At 44.2% G+C, this 12,168-nt stretch overlaps 1 protein-coding gene across 1 annotated transcript in view; it reads left to right on the forward strand.

The window, feature by feature from the left end:
- Positions 1-12,168, forward strand: part of LOC117373090 (membrane-associated guanylate kinase, WW and PDZ domain-containing protein 1) — a 115,636-nt gene that overhangs the window by 81,110 nt on the left and 22,358 nt on the right. Inside the window, exon 12 of the mRNA XM_055222997.1 lies at positions 223-621. Coding sequence (XP_055078972.1) covers positions 223-621 — 399 coding nt within the window. The remainder of the gene's footprint in view (positions 1-222; positions 622-12,168) is intronic.

Genomic DNA, 12,168 nt, shown 5'->3' on the forward strand with positions numbered 1-12,168 from the left:
TAGTCCAGGTTTAGCCCTGGTTTAGCCCTGGTTTAGCCCTGGTTTAGTCCAGGTTTAGCCCTGGTTCAGCCCTGGTTTAGTTCTGGTTTAGTCCTGGTTTAGCCCTGGTTTAGTCCAGGTTTAGTCCTGGTTTAGTCCTGGTTTAGTCCTCGTGTATAAACTGACTTGTATAGATCCTTGTTTATCCGTGTGGTCCAGTTGACGGGACGTCCTGTGTCGCAGGTATCTACCACTCCCCCGGTTCTTCTCGGAGACTCCCCCCTCTGCTGCTGCGGCCCCCTCCCCCTCCTCCCCCCGTGACCTCTGAACCCTCTGTGTTTCCTGACTGTTTGCCTTTGCCGCGGCGGTGTAACAGCACGCCTCCCTCCCCCGTCCCGTCCCGCTCCTCTCTGATCCAGAGCACCAGTTTCCTGGAGTCCATCCCCGTGACCCTGACCATGGAGCCCAGAGACTGGCTGAGCACGGGGCTGGAGGACAGCGGAGTGACCCTCGCCGACCCCGCGCTGGAGCAGAGGTCAGGAGAAGCCCGGCCTTTTCGAGGGTTTGACGTTGAGCTGAGGAGAAAACCGGGTGAGGGCTTTGGGTTCGTCATCGCGTCTCAGGACGTGGAGAACGGTAAAGGTGAGTGCTGCTCCTCAAAGGCCTCGCTCTGACTTAAAGCCGCCGCGATGGCGTGGGGTTTGAAGCCAAACCATTTGGTCACCTGCCCGTTGAAAGAGCTTTATGTGGACGTCCTCGTGCCAAACTTCCCTTTAGGTAATTACACATTAAAGCGGTCGCTATGGCCACCACTGACTCATGAGTGTGTCATCTTCTTTTCAAAAGACTTTTTCCAGAGGCTTCGTTTTATTCAGATGCAAAGTGCGGCCCATCTGAGTCTCTTTAGAGGACGAACATCCTCCTCACAGACGCGCTCCGGCCGCAGGGCTTTAGTCTCATCTTACGACTTTAGTGCGGCGTAAAAACATTTAATATCTCATTATTTTAACTCGCTCCACTTTAGCAGCAGAGCAGCAGAATGTGCCATATCTGAGTCGCTCCATCCAGGTCTGAGCCACAGTAAAAGAAACATTAAATCTGTAACTGGACAAAGGTTTGACCGCTTCTTCAGTTCTGGTCAGATTCCTGCTGGACACTGCCTTATATCTGTCTGAAGGAGGCGCTAACGACACTGAAGCTAACGCACCTGTTTGTTTACAGTTTCTGTCGTTGCTCGGTCTGTGCCTGAGTCATATTGTGCGTAATCGTTCAGGCCCTAGTGGCTCCTCTCACATCTATTAGCAAACTGGCTATTAGCAAACTGGCTATTAGCATACTGGCTATTAGCACACTGGCTAGCACTATTGTTTTCCTCCTATTTACGTCCTATTTATAACTCCATTCTCACGCTCCATCTGGCTCCATTTCACTTTCTGTGTCTCCTCTGTCCCCTCTCTCTGTCTCTGCTGCTTCAGACTCATTCTGGTCTTAAATGTTCGTATTAACCGTCTACATGATCCTGGGGTTTTTATTTCACTATTGTGTCTGTAAATCAAGATATGAACATTAATAACAGACAAATCAGACATGTTTTATCTCATTTTTTAAGTTATTTTGAGTTTATTAGGCCCGAGCCCCTACAGGGCGTAGGGCCTATTGCTTTGCAGACTGTCTTCACGAAGTTGCGCGCTTCGCGCGCAACTTCATGGCAGCACCGCACCTTGCACAGACTCCTGTGTCCTAGCAACCCATGCCGTAGGCATGGGTTTGCATATTTGTTGTTGCTAGCATGTCAGCGTCAACATCGAGACGTCGACGTCAACTTTTTCATACAGCCACGAAATTCGGTACATGCATTCTTCAAGTGATGCCAAACAAAAAATATTATTATGGCCACGCCCTCTGACACACCGGAAGTCAGCCATCTTGGATTGAAAATTCCAAAATGCTGACTCAGCGTTTTCTCTGACCTCGCATTTTCGTCAACTCCTCTGAAGGTGCTTCACCGGCTGGGCTGAAAATCACTGTACATCATCTAGACAAGTGGGGCATCAAAAGTTATCCAATTCATGATGATCCCTATCACGGTTTCTGTGCGGCGAAGCCGCAAAATTCCATCAGAATTTTTGCAATTTTCAAATTTCTAAATTTGCTCCCGTTTGCGCAAGCAAAATCCGATTTGGCTCAAATTCGAATCAGTTGTAAAACTTTGGGGCCTAAAGCTACTCATTATGATAGAAACTAAATTGTCGCGATAGCGCCCCCTACAGAACATCTAATATATTTGTATGGAAGGCCGAAAATTTAGTTTTCCCAAATGTTACCAAATTTGACACAAAATTCCATTGGGTCATCCCAATCAATAAAGTCAATCAGACCTATGTCGTCTTTTTCACCGTGTTGCCATGGCGATGCGCCAAACTGCCAATGTTATCCTAATGGGAATCCTCTCAATTTTTCCCATTCATGGGAATAATATTAGTTTCATGGAATAATGTGAAATTTGGCACCATGACTCTTCATGTCATCCTGATCAAAAAAGTCAATTAGACCCAAGTCATATTTTTCACTGGGTTGCCATTGCGAAAGCGCCCATGTTATCCTAATGGGAAAATTTCCAAATTTTCGTACATTTCAAAGTCTTATAACGACTTACTACCGTCAACGACGAACACAAAATTTGGCACAGTGATTCTTCAGGTCGTCCCCGACAAAAAAGTCCAAGGGGCCAAGTTTGTATTTTGCACGGTGTTGCCATGGCGATGCCTAGAAAACCCATGTTTTTGCATTTTGTGCATCAGCACTTCCAATGTGTTTTGACTTGTTTGGTGAAAAGTGCAGCCCAAAGCCCCAATAAAAAAGGGACAAGTGGCGCGTCAGCGCCACCCACAGGGAGTGCCGGGTCGGCCGAGTGCGAAGGGCCGTTCGATGCCGCTTGCGGCTTTAATTTTGTATTTTTTATTGCCAATTTTAATTAGAACAATTTGTAGAGAAGATGGGATCACACTTGACTAGCTACTACCTACTAGCTACTCCTGGACGAATGGGGGATTACAGCGGCTCACTTTACTTCAATAGCAGTGTAATAAACATATTACCCTGCTATTCCTGTGCTGTAAAGTGGCCTGTGTAATCAAATATGGTTGTGTCTGAGCTCAGCTCCTTAAGTTTCCTTCAGATGAACCATTTTAATTAGAACAATTAAAATTGTTCATCTGAAGTTTCCTTAAGTTTCCTTCATCTGAAGGAAACTTAAGAACCTGAAGGAAACTTAAAAACCTACAACTCTAAAGAATTATGGGGAGTACAACGGCTCCAGCAATGATGATAACACATAACTGAGAGCAGTCTGTCCTGCTCGAAAACCACCAAATGCCACTGTCACAAAATCATTATGTCCAGCTCATCAAACCACACAAGTGCTACATTGGGTCCATCCAGATCCGATCATTTTTGCAAAAGTCACATGGATTTTTATACTTTCAAAATGGCTGTTTTGTTAAGATGTCATTATGTTGAGTCAACTATATGTCCCGATGAGGCTGCCTCAGTTTGGAGTCTGTCAGATAAAAACCCTACGACAAGTTTGTTAAAGTACATTAGCTAGATTTTAGATATTTAGACTCAAGTTTAACCCAATATTGCCGACACCTAAAATAGACTAAACCATGGATAAGGTGGTTCAAATAATAATTAACCCAAAAGAAGACAAAAAAATGAATGTATTTTTTTATTTTTTTATTAAACAATAACTTAAAAACCTTTTTTTTAAGTTATTGTTCATGTGCAGAACAGGGTGGGGGGTTGAGAAAGGGTCTACACTAAATATATATATATATATGTGTAAGTGTATAATATAAGTATAGTATGTATAGTAATGTATAGGGGTATAGGAATACATATATAATGTGCATGCATATATATATATATATATATATACATGCACATTATATATGTATTCCCAGGGAGCCCAGGGAGGGGGGGTAGGATATCACCATGAGCTCGGGATGTTTTTGTTTCGTTTTTTTGTTTGTTTGTTTGTTTTTGTTTTTTTTTTTTGGGGGGGGGGGGGTATTGTGTTTTTGTTATTATGTAAACAATAAAAAAATTTGATCACAAAAAAGAAAGGGTCTAAACGCGGAACAGTCTCCTGTACCATTTCCTCTTCCTCTTCTCCAGCTCGTGCTCCAGTGTTATGCTCATCTTCTCCAGCAGGGAGTGCTGTTCTTCTGTGCTCCTCAGCTGTTTCTCCAACGCACTGCAGCTTTCAGCCTGTAGGGAGCTCTCTGCCTTTAGCTCCTCACAGGTCTTTAAGAGAGCCGTCTTCTCCTCCTCTAGTTCGGTTTTGATTTGTTTCTCCTCTTCTATCTGTTGCTGTAACACGTTGTTCTTAATGACCAGCAGGGAGCGCTCTACCTCTGCTCTTTTCAATTGCTGGTCTGATGCACTGCATCTCTCCATCAGCAGGGAGCGCTCTTTCTGTGTCTTTCTGAGATCCTCCTTCACCTCCTCACAGGTCCTCAAAGTGGCGTCCTTCTCCTCGTCCATCTTTCGGATGTGCGTATCTTTGTCTTCCATTTGCCGCAACATCTGGACCTTCTGGACAGCCGCCTCTTGTTTTTTGGTTTCCAGTTCATGTTTCAGAGCAGACATGTCCGTTCTGAAATCTGCCAGTGCACGCTTCAGTTGAGAGTTCTGCTCAGTCAGCTCTGTATTTTCTGAAGATTTTTTGTGGAGTTTGGATTTCATATTGGCAGCGTCCGTCTGAAGATTCCGTTTTTCCTTTTCCCACTGTTTGGATTTTTGTCTGGAATCTTTTCGAATTTGCTCCAGCATGTCTTTCATTTCAGCAACTTGTTTCTGCAGTGCGTCCATAGTGCGATCTTTGGACTGAAGCTGGTGCTTCAGTTCATCTGACTGGTGTATAAGTGCTGCTCTCTCCTCTTTCACGTTGTTCAGTTCAATTTGGAGTTCTTGGGTTATTCTGTCCTTTTTCTTCATTTCAGTGTTATGATCTTGAATAATCCGCTTCATTTTCCTCTTGTCCTCCTCATGCTGTTCGACAAGCTGGTTTACGTCTCCATCTTTGATCTTAATCCTACGTTTCAGCTCCTCAGATTCTCTCACTAATTGTCTGTTCTCCTTTTTCACTGTGTGCAGTTCAGATTTGAAGCCTTGGAGTTGCTTCTTATGACCTGCAATGATCAGCTCAGTTTTGTTCAATAACTTGAGCTTCTCCTCCTGGTGCTGTTTGTGGTCAATTTCTCGAACATACCTGAGGTCTTCCAGCTCTTGGAGAAGACGTTCCTCTCTGGCCTCTAAAGCTGCTCAGGCTTTAGAGGCCTTTTCAAATTCGAGCATGTTTAAGCTCAAGCTCTGGTCTTCTTCCTCTTCAGACCTCTGTTGGGTTTGAGGCTCCAACTGCTCCCTCTCCAACTCTTCAAGAGTTACAGAGGTTTGGACCACCTCCTCAGATGGTCCAGAGGTCTGGTCCTGATTGGCGAGTTCCATCTCCAGGTCGAATTCCTGGCTGTAGAGGAGTTCGTCGTCCTCAGAAGTATAATCACACCAGTTTTTGGACATGTTTGCTTCAGTGAGTTCTGTTGCTGTTCCCTGCTGCTCTAGAATAGCTGGGTTCAAACACTGATGGTATTTGGGGGACACTTGTTTCTCCTACATTAAGTGGTTCATTCCAAACTGGATCTTCAAGGCCAAAATAGAAAAACCCATTGACGTACTTGACAGGTTGCATGTTTTCCTCGTTGTCCATTGGAGTCTCTAGAATACCCTGGTTGAAACACTTTGTGTTGTCTATGTGCTCCAGTGTTTGCGTGGGTCTTATTGCTTCCTCCTCATCCCAGAGCGGCTCTGGTACATGTTGTGGGACGTGTGGACTGGGCTGTTCAGGAGGGCTCAAATCAGACACAGTGGTGGACCCTTTAAGAGCTAAGGCCATGAGGCCACGAGCGTTCTCACTGTATTCACTGTCATCACCGATCAGATGTTCCATCGTCACAAAGGGGTGATGGAGTGCCTCCTTGGGAGTGATTCTCATCTCATCGTCCAGGTCCAGAAGTCTCTTTATGAGATCAGCAAAGGCCAATCTGTCTCTGTGCTCTGGGTCTCCCGTTCTTGTATGAGACCCCTGAAAAACACTGTCTAAAGAGCTGAATATTCCAGCTAGACAATCTGAGACCATGGGCATGTCTTCTCTCTGTCTGTCCATAGTACTCATCTAAGGTTTGAAGTCTCCACTGTGTGAAGTCACCAGAAGGGCTTGTAAAGTAATCTAAAGCCATATGTGCTTTTTGGAGCACTTTTGCACTTGGAAGTCCTACCAGTTCGACGATTGTCCTGAGATTTTCGTAGGCTGAGTGTCCACTGAAAAGACGGTATCCTGTGAAACACTCTGCCAGAGTGCAGCCTAGAGACCACATGTCCACAGCCTCAGTGACGTCGCAGCCTAGAGTGGCCTCTGGAGCTCGGTATGGAAAAGGCTGCCATATGTTCAGGAAGTCCATCATGTCTGCATAACCAGCAAGGCCAAAGTCAATGAGTTTGACTTTAAAAGGCTGCTTACTGTGGTTCACCAGCATGATGTTGTCTGGCTTTAGGTCTGCATGAATGATCCCAGCCGTCTTGAGACCGTCAAAGGCCACCAGGAGCTGCTGTACCACTGGACGGAGCTCACACAAAGACAATAGCTTTCCTCTCATGTTCATAAAGTCGAACAGGCTCCTGTCTAATGTTTCAAATACCATGCATTCGGAGTCCTGTTCTGCAAAGTATTCAATGAACCTGACAATATTGTACTTGTCTGGTTGTAAGAGGCGCAACTCCTCCAAGATCTCAACTTCGTTTTCGAGACTGCTACTGGCGTTCTTCAGGGTTTTAACTGCCACGATCTCTAAAGTCTGAGGGTGAAAGCATCTAGTGACTGCACCAAAATGCCCTTCCCCAAGTACGTCCAAGACGATGTACTCCCCTAACTTAAACAGGGTTTGATCTAGTCTGGAGGGATATCCTGAAGCCATTTCAGTATGTATTTAGGTTGGTCAAAAAATTTGATATCTGAGCAATACACGAACAATACACGAGCAATACAAGAGCAATACACGAGCAATACAAGAGCACTTGACTTTGTTGTGACCGTTGAGTTTGATCTAACAAGTACTACAAATCGATTGCTTTGTGTCAAAGGATTTCTTTGTCACCGTTGCCATGGTGACGAGAACACCATGGCAACACTGGTTGCTAGGTGAGTGTTCTAGAGCTGGTCACATGACTTCATGACAACATTATAGAATGCCTCATTTAAATGTGAGCTGGAGAACAGTCAGGATTCTATGGTAGAATTTGCTGTTTAAAGTGGCTGTACCTAGTTTTCATATAATTGAGCTAAATCTGTCTTGCTCATTACAGATATGTTGTAAACCACAACATCACAAGGGGAGACTGAGCATTTTGAGCATTGGATATGTAGACAGACTAATAAACCAGTAGACAGACTAATAAACCAGTTTTTTTGTTTTGTTTTAGTTTTTTCAATAAAGTCAATGACACCCATGCTTTTTTTTGCACCGTGTTGCCATGGCGATGCGCCAAACTGCCAATGTTATGCTAATGGGAAATCTCCAAATTTTTCCCATTCATGGGAATAATATTAGTTTCATGGAATAATGTGAAATTTGGCACCATGACTCTTCATGTCATCCTGATCAAAAAAGTCAATTAGACCCAAGTCATATTTTTCACTGGGTTGCCATTGCGAAAGCGCCCATGTTATCCTAATGGGAAAATTTCCAAATTTTCGTACATTTCAAAGTCTTATAACGACTTACTACCGTCAACGACGAACACAAAATTTGGCACAGTGATTCTTCAGGTCGTCCCCGACAAAAAAGTCCAAGGGGCCAAGTTTGTATTTTGCACGGTGTTGCCATGGCGATGCCTAGAAAACCCATGTTTTTGCATTTTGTGCATCAGCACTTCCAATGTGTTTTGACTTGTTTGGTGAAAAGTGCAGTCCAAAGCCCCAATAAAAAAGGGACAAGTGGCGCGTCAGCGCCACCCACAGGGAGTGCCGGGTCGGCCGAGTGCGAAGGGCCGTTCGATGCCGCTTGCGGCTTTAATTTTGTATTTTTTATTGCCAATTTTAATTAGAACAATTTGTAGAGAAGATGGGATCACACTTGACTAGCTACTACCTACTAGCTACTCCTGGACGAATGGGGGATTACAGCGGCTCACTTTACTTCAATAGCAGTGTAATAAACATATTACCCTGCTATTCCTGTGCTGTAAAGTGGCCTGTGTAATCAAATATGGTTGTGTCTGAGCTCAGCTCCTTAAGTTTCCTTCAGATGAACCATTTTAATTAGAACAATTAAAATTGTTCATCTGAAGTTTCCTTAAGTTTCCTTCAGATGAAGGAAACTTAAGAACCTGAAGGAAACTTAAAAACCTACAACTCTAAAGAATTATGGGGAGTACAACGGCTCCAGCAATGATGATAACACATAACTGAGAGCAGTCTGTCCTGCTCGAAAACCACCAAATGCCACTGTCACAAAATCATTATGTCCAGCTCATCAAACCACACAAGTGCTACATTGGGTCCATCCAGATCCGATCATTTTTGCAAAAGTCACATGGATTTTTATACTTTCAAAATGGCTGTTTTGTTAAGATGTCATTATGTTGAGTCAACTATATGTCCCGATGAGGCTGCCTCAGTTTGGAGTCTGTCAGATAAAAACCCTACGACAAGTTTGTTAAAGTACATTAGCTAGATTTTAGATATTTAGACTCAAGTTTAACCCAATATTGCCGACACCTAAAATAGACTAAACCATGGATAAGGTGGTTCAAATAATAATTAACCCAAAAGAAGACAAAAAAATGAATGGATTTTTTAATTTTTTTATTAAACAATAACTTAAAAACCTTTTTTTTAAGTTATTGTTCATGTGCAGAACAGGGTGGGGGGTTGAGAAAGGGTCTACACTAAATATATATATATATATATGTGTAAGTGTATAATATAAGTATAGTATGTATAGGGGTATAGGAATACATATATAATGTGCATGCATATATATATATATATATATACATGCACATTATATATGTATTCCCAGGGAGCCCAGGGAGGGGGGGTAGGATATCACCATGAGCTCGGGATGTTTTTGTTTCGTTTTTTTGTTTGTTTGTTTGTTTGTTTGTTTTTTTTTTGGGGGGGGGGGGGTATTGTGTTTTTGTTATTATGTAAACAATAAAAAAATTTGATCACAAAAAAGAAAGGGTCTAAACGCGGAACAGTCTCCTGTACCATTTCCTCTTCCTCTTCTCCAGCTCGTGCTCCAGTGTTATGCTCATCTTCTCCAGCAGGGAGTGCTGTTCTTCTGTGCTCCTCAGCTGTTTCTCCAACGCACTGCAGCTTTCAGCCTGTAGGGAGCTCTCTGCCTTTAGCTCCTCACAGGTCTTTAAGAGAGCCGTCTTCTCCTCCTCTAGTTCGGTTTTGATTTGTTTCTCCTCTTCTATCTGTTGCTGTAACACGTTGTTCTTAATGACCAGCAGGGAGCGCTCTACCTCTGCTCTTTTCAATTGCTGGTCTGATGCACTGCATCTCTCCATCAGCAGGGAGCGCTCTTTCTGTGTCTTTCTGAGATCCTCCTTCACCTCCTCACAGGTCCTCAAAGTGGCGTCCTTCTCCTCGTCCATCTTTCGGATGTGCGTATCTTTGTCTTCCATTTGCCGCAACATCTGGACCTTCTGGACAGCCGCCTCTTGTTTTTTGGTTTCCAGTTCATGTTTCAGAGCAGACATGTCCGTTCTGAAATCTGCCAGTGCACGCTTCAGTTGAGAGTTCTGCTCAGTCAGCTCTGTATTTTCTGAAGATTTTTTGTGGAGTTTGGATTTCATATTGGCAACGTCCGTCTGAAGATTCCGTTTTTCCTTTTCCCACTGTTTGGATTTTTGTCTGGAATCTTTTCGAATTTGCTCCAGCATGTCTTTCATTTCAGCAACTTGTTTCTGCAGTGCGTCCATAGTGCGATCTTTGGACTGAAGCTGGTGCTTCAGTTCATCTGACTGGTGTATAAGTGCTGCTCTCTCCTCTTTCACGTTGTTCAGTTCAATTTGGAGTTCTTGGGTTATTCTGTCCTTTTTCTTCATTTCAGTGTTATGATCTTGAATAATCCGCTTCATTTTCCTCTTGTCCTCCTCATGCTGTTCGACAAGCTGGTTTACGTCTCCATCTTTGATCTTAATCCTACGTTTCAGCTCCTCAGATTCTCTCACTAATTGTCTGTTCTCCTTTTTCACTGTGTGCAGTTCAGATTTGAAGCCTTGGAGTTGCTTCTTATGACCTGCAATGATCAGCTCAGTTTTGTTCAATAACTTGAGCTTCTCCTCCTGGTGCTGTTTGTGGTCAATTTCTCGAACATACCTGAGGTCTTCCAGCTCTTGGAGAAGACGTTCCTCTCTGGCATCTAAAGCCTGAGCAGCTTTAGAGGCCTTTTCAAATTCGAGCATGTTTAAGCTCAAGCTCTGGTCTTCTTCCTCTTCAGACCTCTGTTGGGTTTGAGGCTCCAACTGCTCCCTCTCCAACTCTTCAAGAGTTACAGAGGTTTGGACCACCTCCTCAGATGGTCCAGAGGTCTGGTCCTGATTGGCGAGTTCCATCTCCAGGTCGAATTCCTGGCTGTAGAGGAGTTCGTCGTCCTCAGAAGTATAATCACACCAGTTTTTGGACATGTTTGCTTCAGTGAGTTCTGTTGCTGTTCCCTGCTGCTCTAGAATAGCTGGGTTCAAACACTGAGGTATTTGGGGGACACTTGTTTCTCCTACATTAAGTGGTTCATTCCAAACTGGATCTTCAAGGCCAAAATAGAAAAACCCATTGACGTACTTGACAGGTTGCATGTTTTCCTCGTTGTCCATTGGAGTCTCTAGAATACCCTGGTTGAAACACTTTGTGTTGTCTATGTGCTCCAGTGTTTGCGTGGGTCTTATTGCTTCCTCCTCATCCCAGAGCGGCTCTGGTACATGTTGTGGGACGTGTGGACTGGGCTGTTCAGGAGGGCTCAAATCAGACACAGTGGTGGACCCTTTAAGAGCTAAGGCCATGAGGCCACGAGCGTTCTCACTGTATTCACTGTCATCACCGATCAGATGTTCCATCGTCACAAAGGGGTGATGGAGTGCCTCCTTGGGAGTGATTCTCATCTCATCGTCCAGGTCCAGAAGTCTCTTTATGAGATCAGCAAAGGCCAATCTGTCTCTGTGCTCTGGGTCTCCCGTTCTTGTATGAGACCCCTGAAAAACACTGTCTAAAGAGCTGAATATTCCAGCTAGACAATCTGAGACCATGGGCATGTCTTCTCTCTGTCTGCCATAGTACTCATCTAAGGTTTGAAGTCTCCACTGTGTGAAGTCACCAGAAGGGCTTGTAAAGTAATCTAAAGCCATATGTGCTTTTTGGAGCACTTTTGCACTTGGAAGTCCTACCAGTTCGACGATTGTCCTGAGATTTTCGTAGGCTGAGTGTCCACTGAAAAGACGGTATCCTGTGAAACACTCTGCCAGAGTGCAGCCTAGAGACCACATGTCCACAGCCTCAGTGACGTCGCAGCCTAGAGTGGCCTCTGGAGCTCGGTATGGAAAAGGCTGCCATATGTTCAGGAAGTCCATCATGTCTGCATAACCAGCAAGGCCAAAGTCAATGAGTTTGACTTTAAAAGGCTGCTTACTGTGGTTCACCAGCATGATGTTGTCTGGCTTTAGGTCTGCATGAATGATCCCAGCCGTCTTGAGACCGTCAAAGGCCACCAGGAGCTGCTGTACCACTGGACGGAGCTCACACAAAGACAATAGCTTTCCTCTCATGTTCATAAAGTCGAACAGGCTCCTGTCTAATGTTTCAAATACCATGCATTCGGAGTCCTGTTCTGCAAAGTATTCAATGAACCTGACAATATTGTACTTGTCTGGTTGTAAGAGGCGCAACTCCTCCAAGATCTCAACTTCGTTTTCGAGACTGCTACTGGCGTTCTTCAGGGTTTTAACTGCCACGATCTCTAAAGTCTGAGGGTGAAAGCATCTAGTGACTGCACCAAAATGCCCTTCCCCAAGTACGTCCAAGACGATGTACTCCCCTAACTTAAACAGGGTTTGATCTAGTCTGGA

Source organism: Periophthalmus magnuspinnatus, chromosome 7, assembly GCF_009829125.3.
Source record: "Periophthalmus magnuspinnatus isolate fPerMag1 chromosome 7, fPerMag1.2.pri, whole genome shotgun sequence".
NCBI lineage: Eukaryota > Metazoa > Chordata > Actinopteri > Gobiiformes > Gobiidae > Periophthalmus > Periophthalmus magnuspinnatus.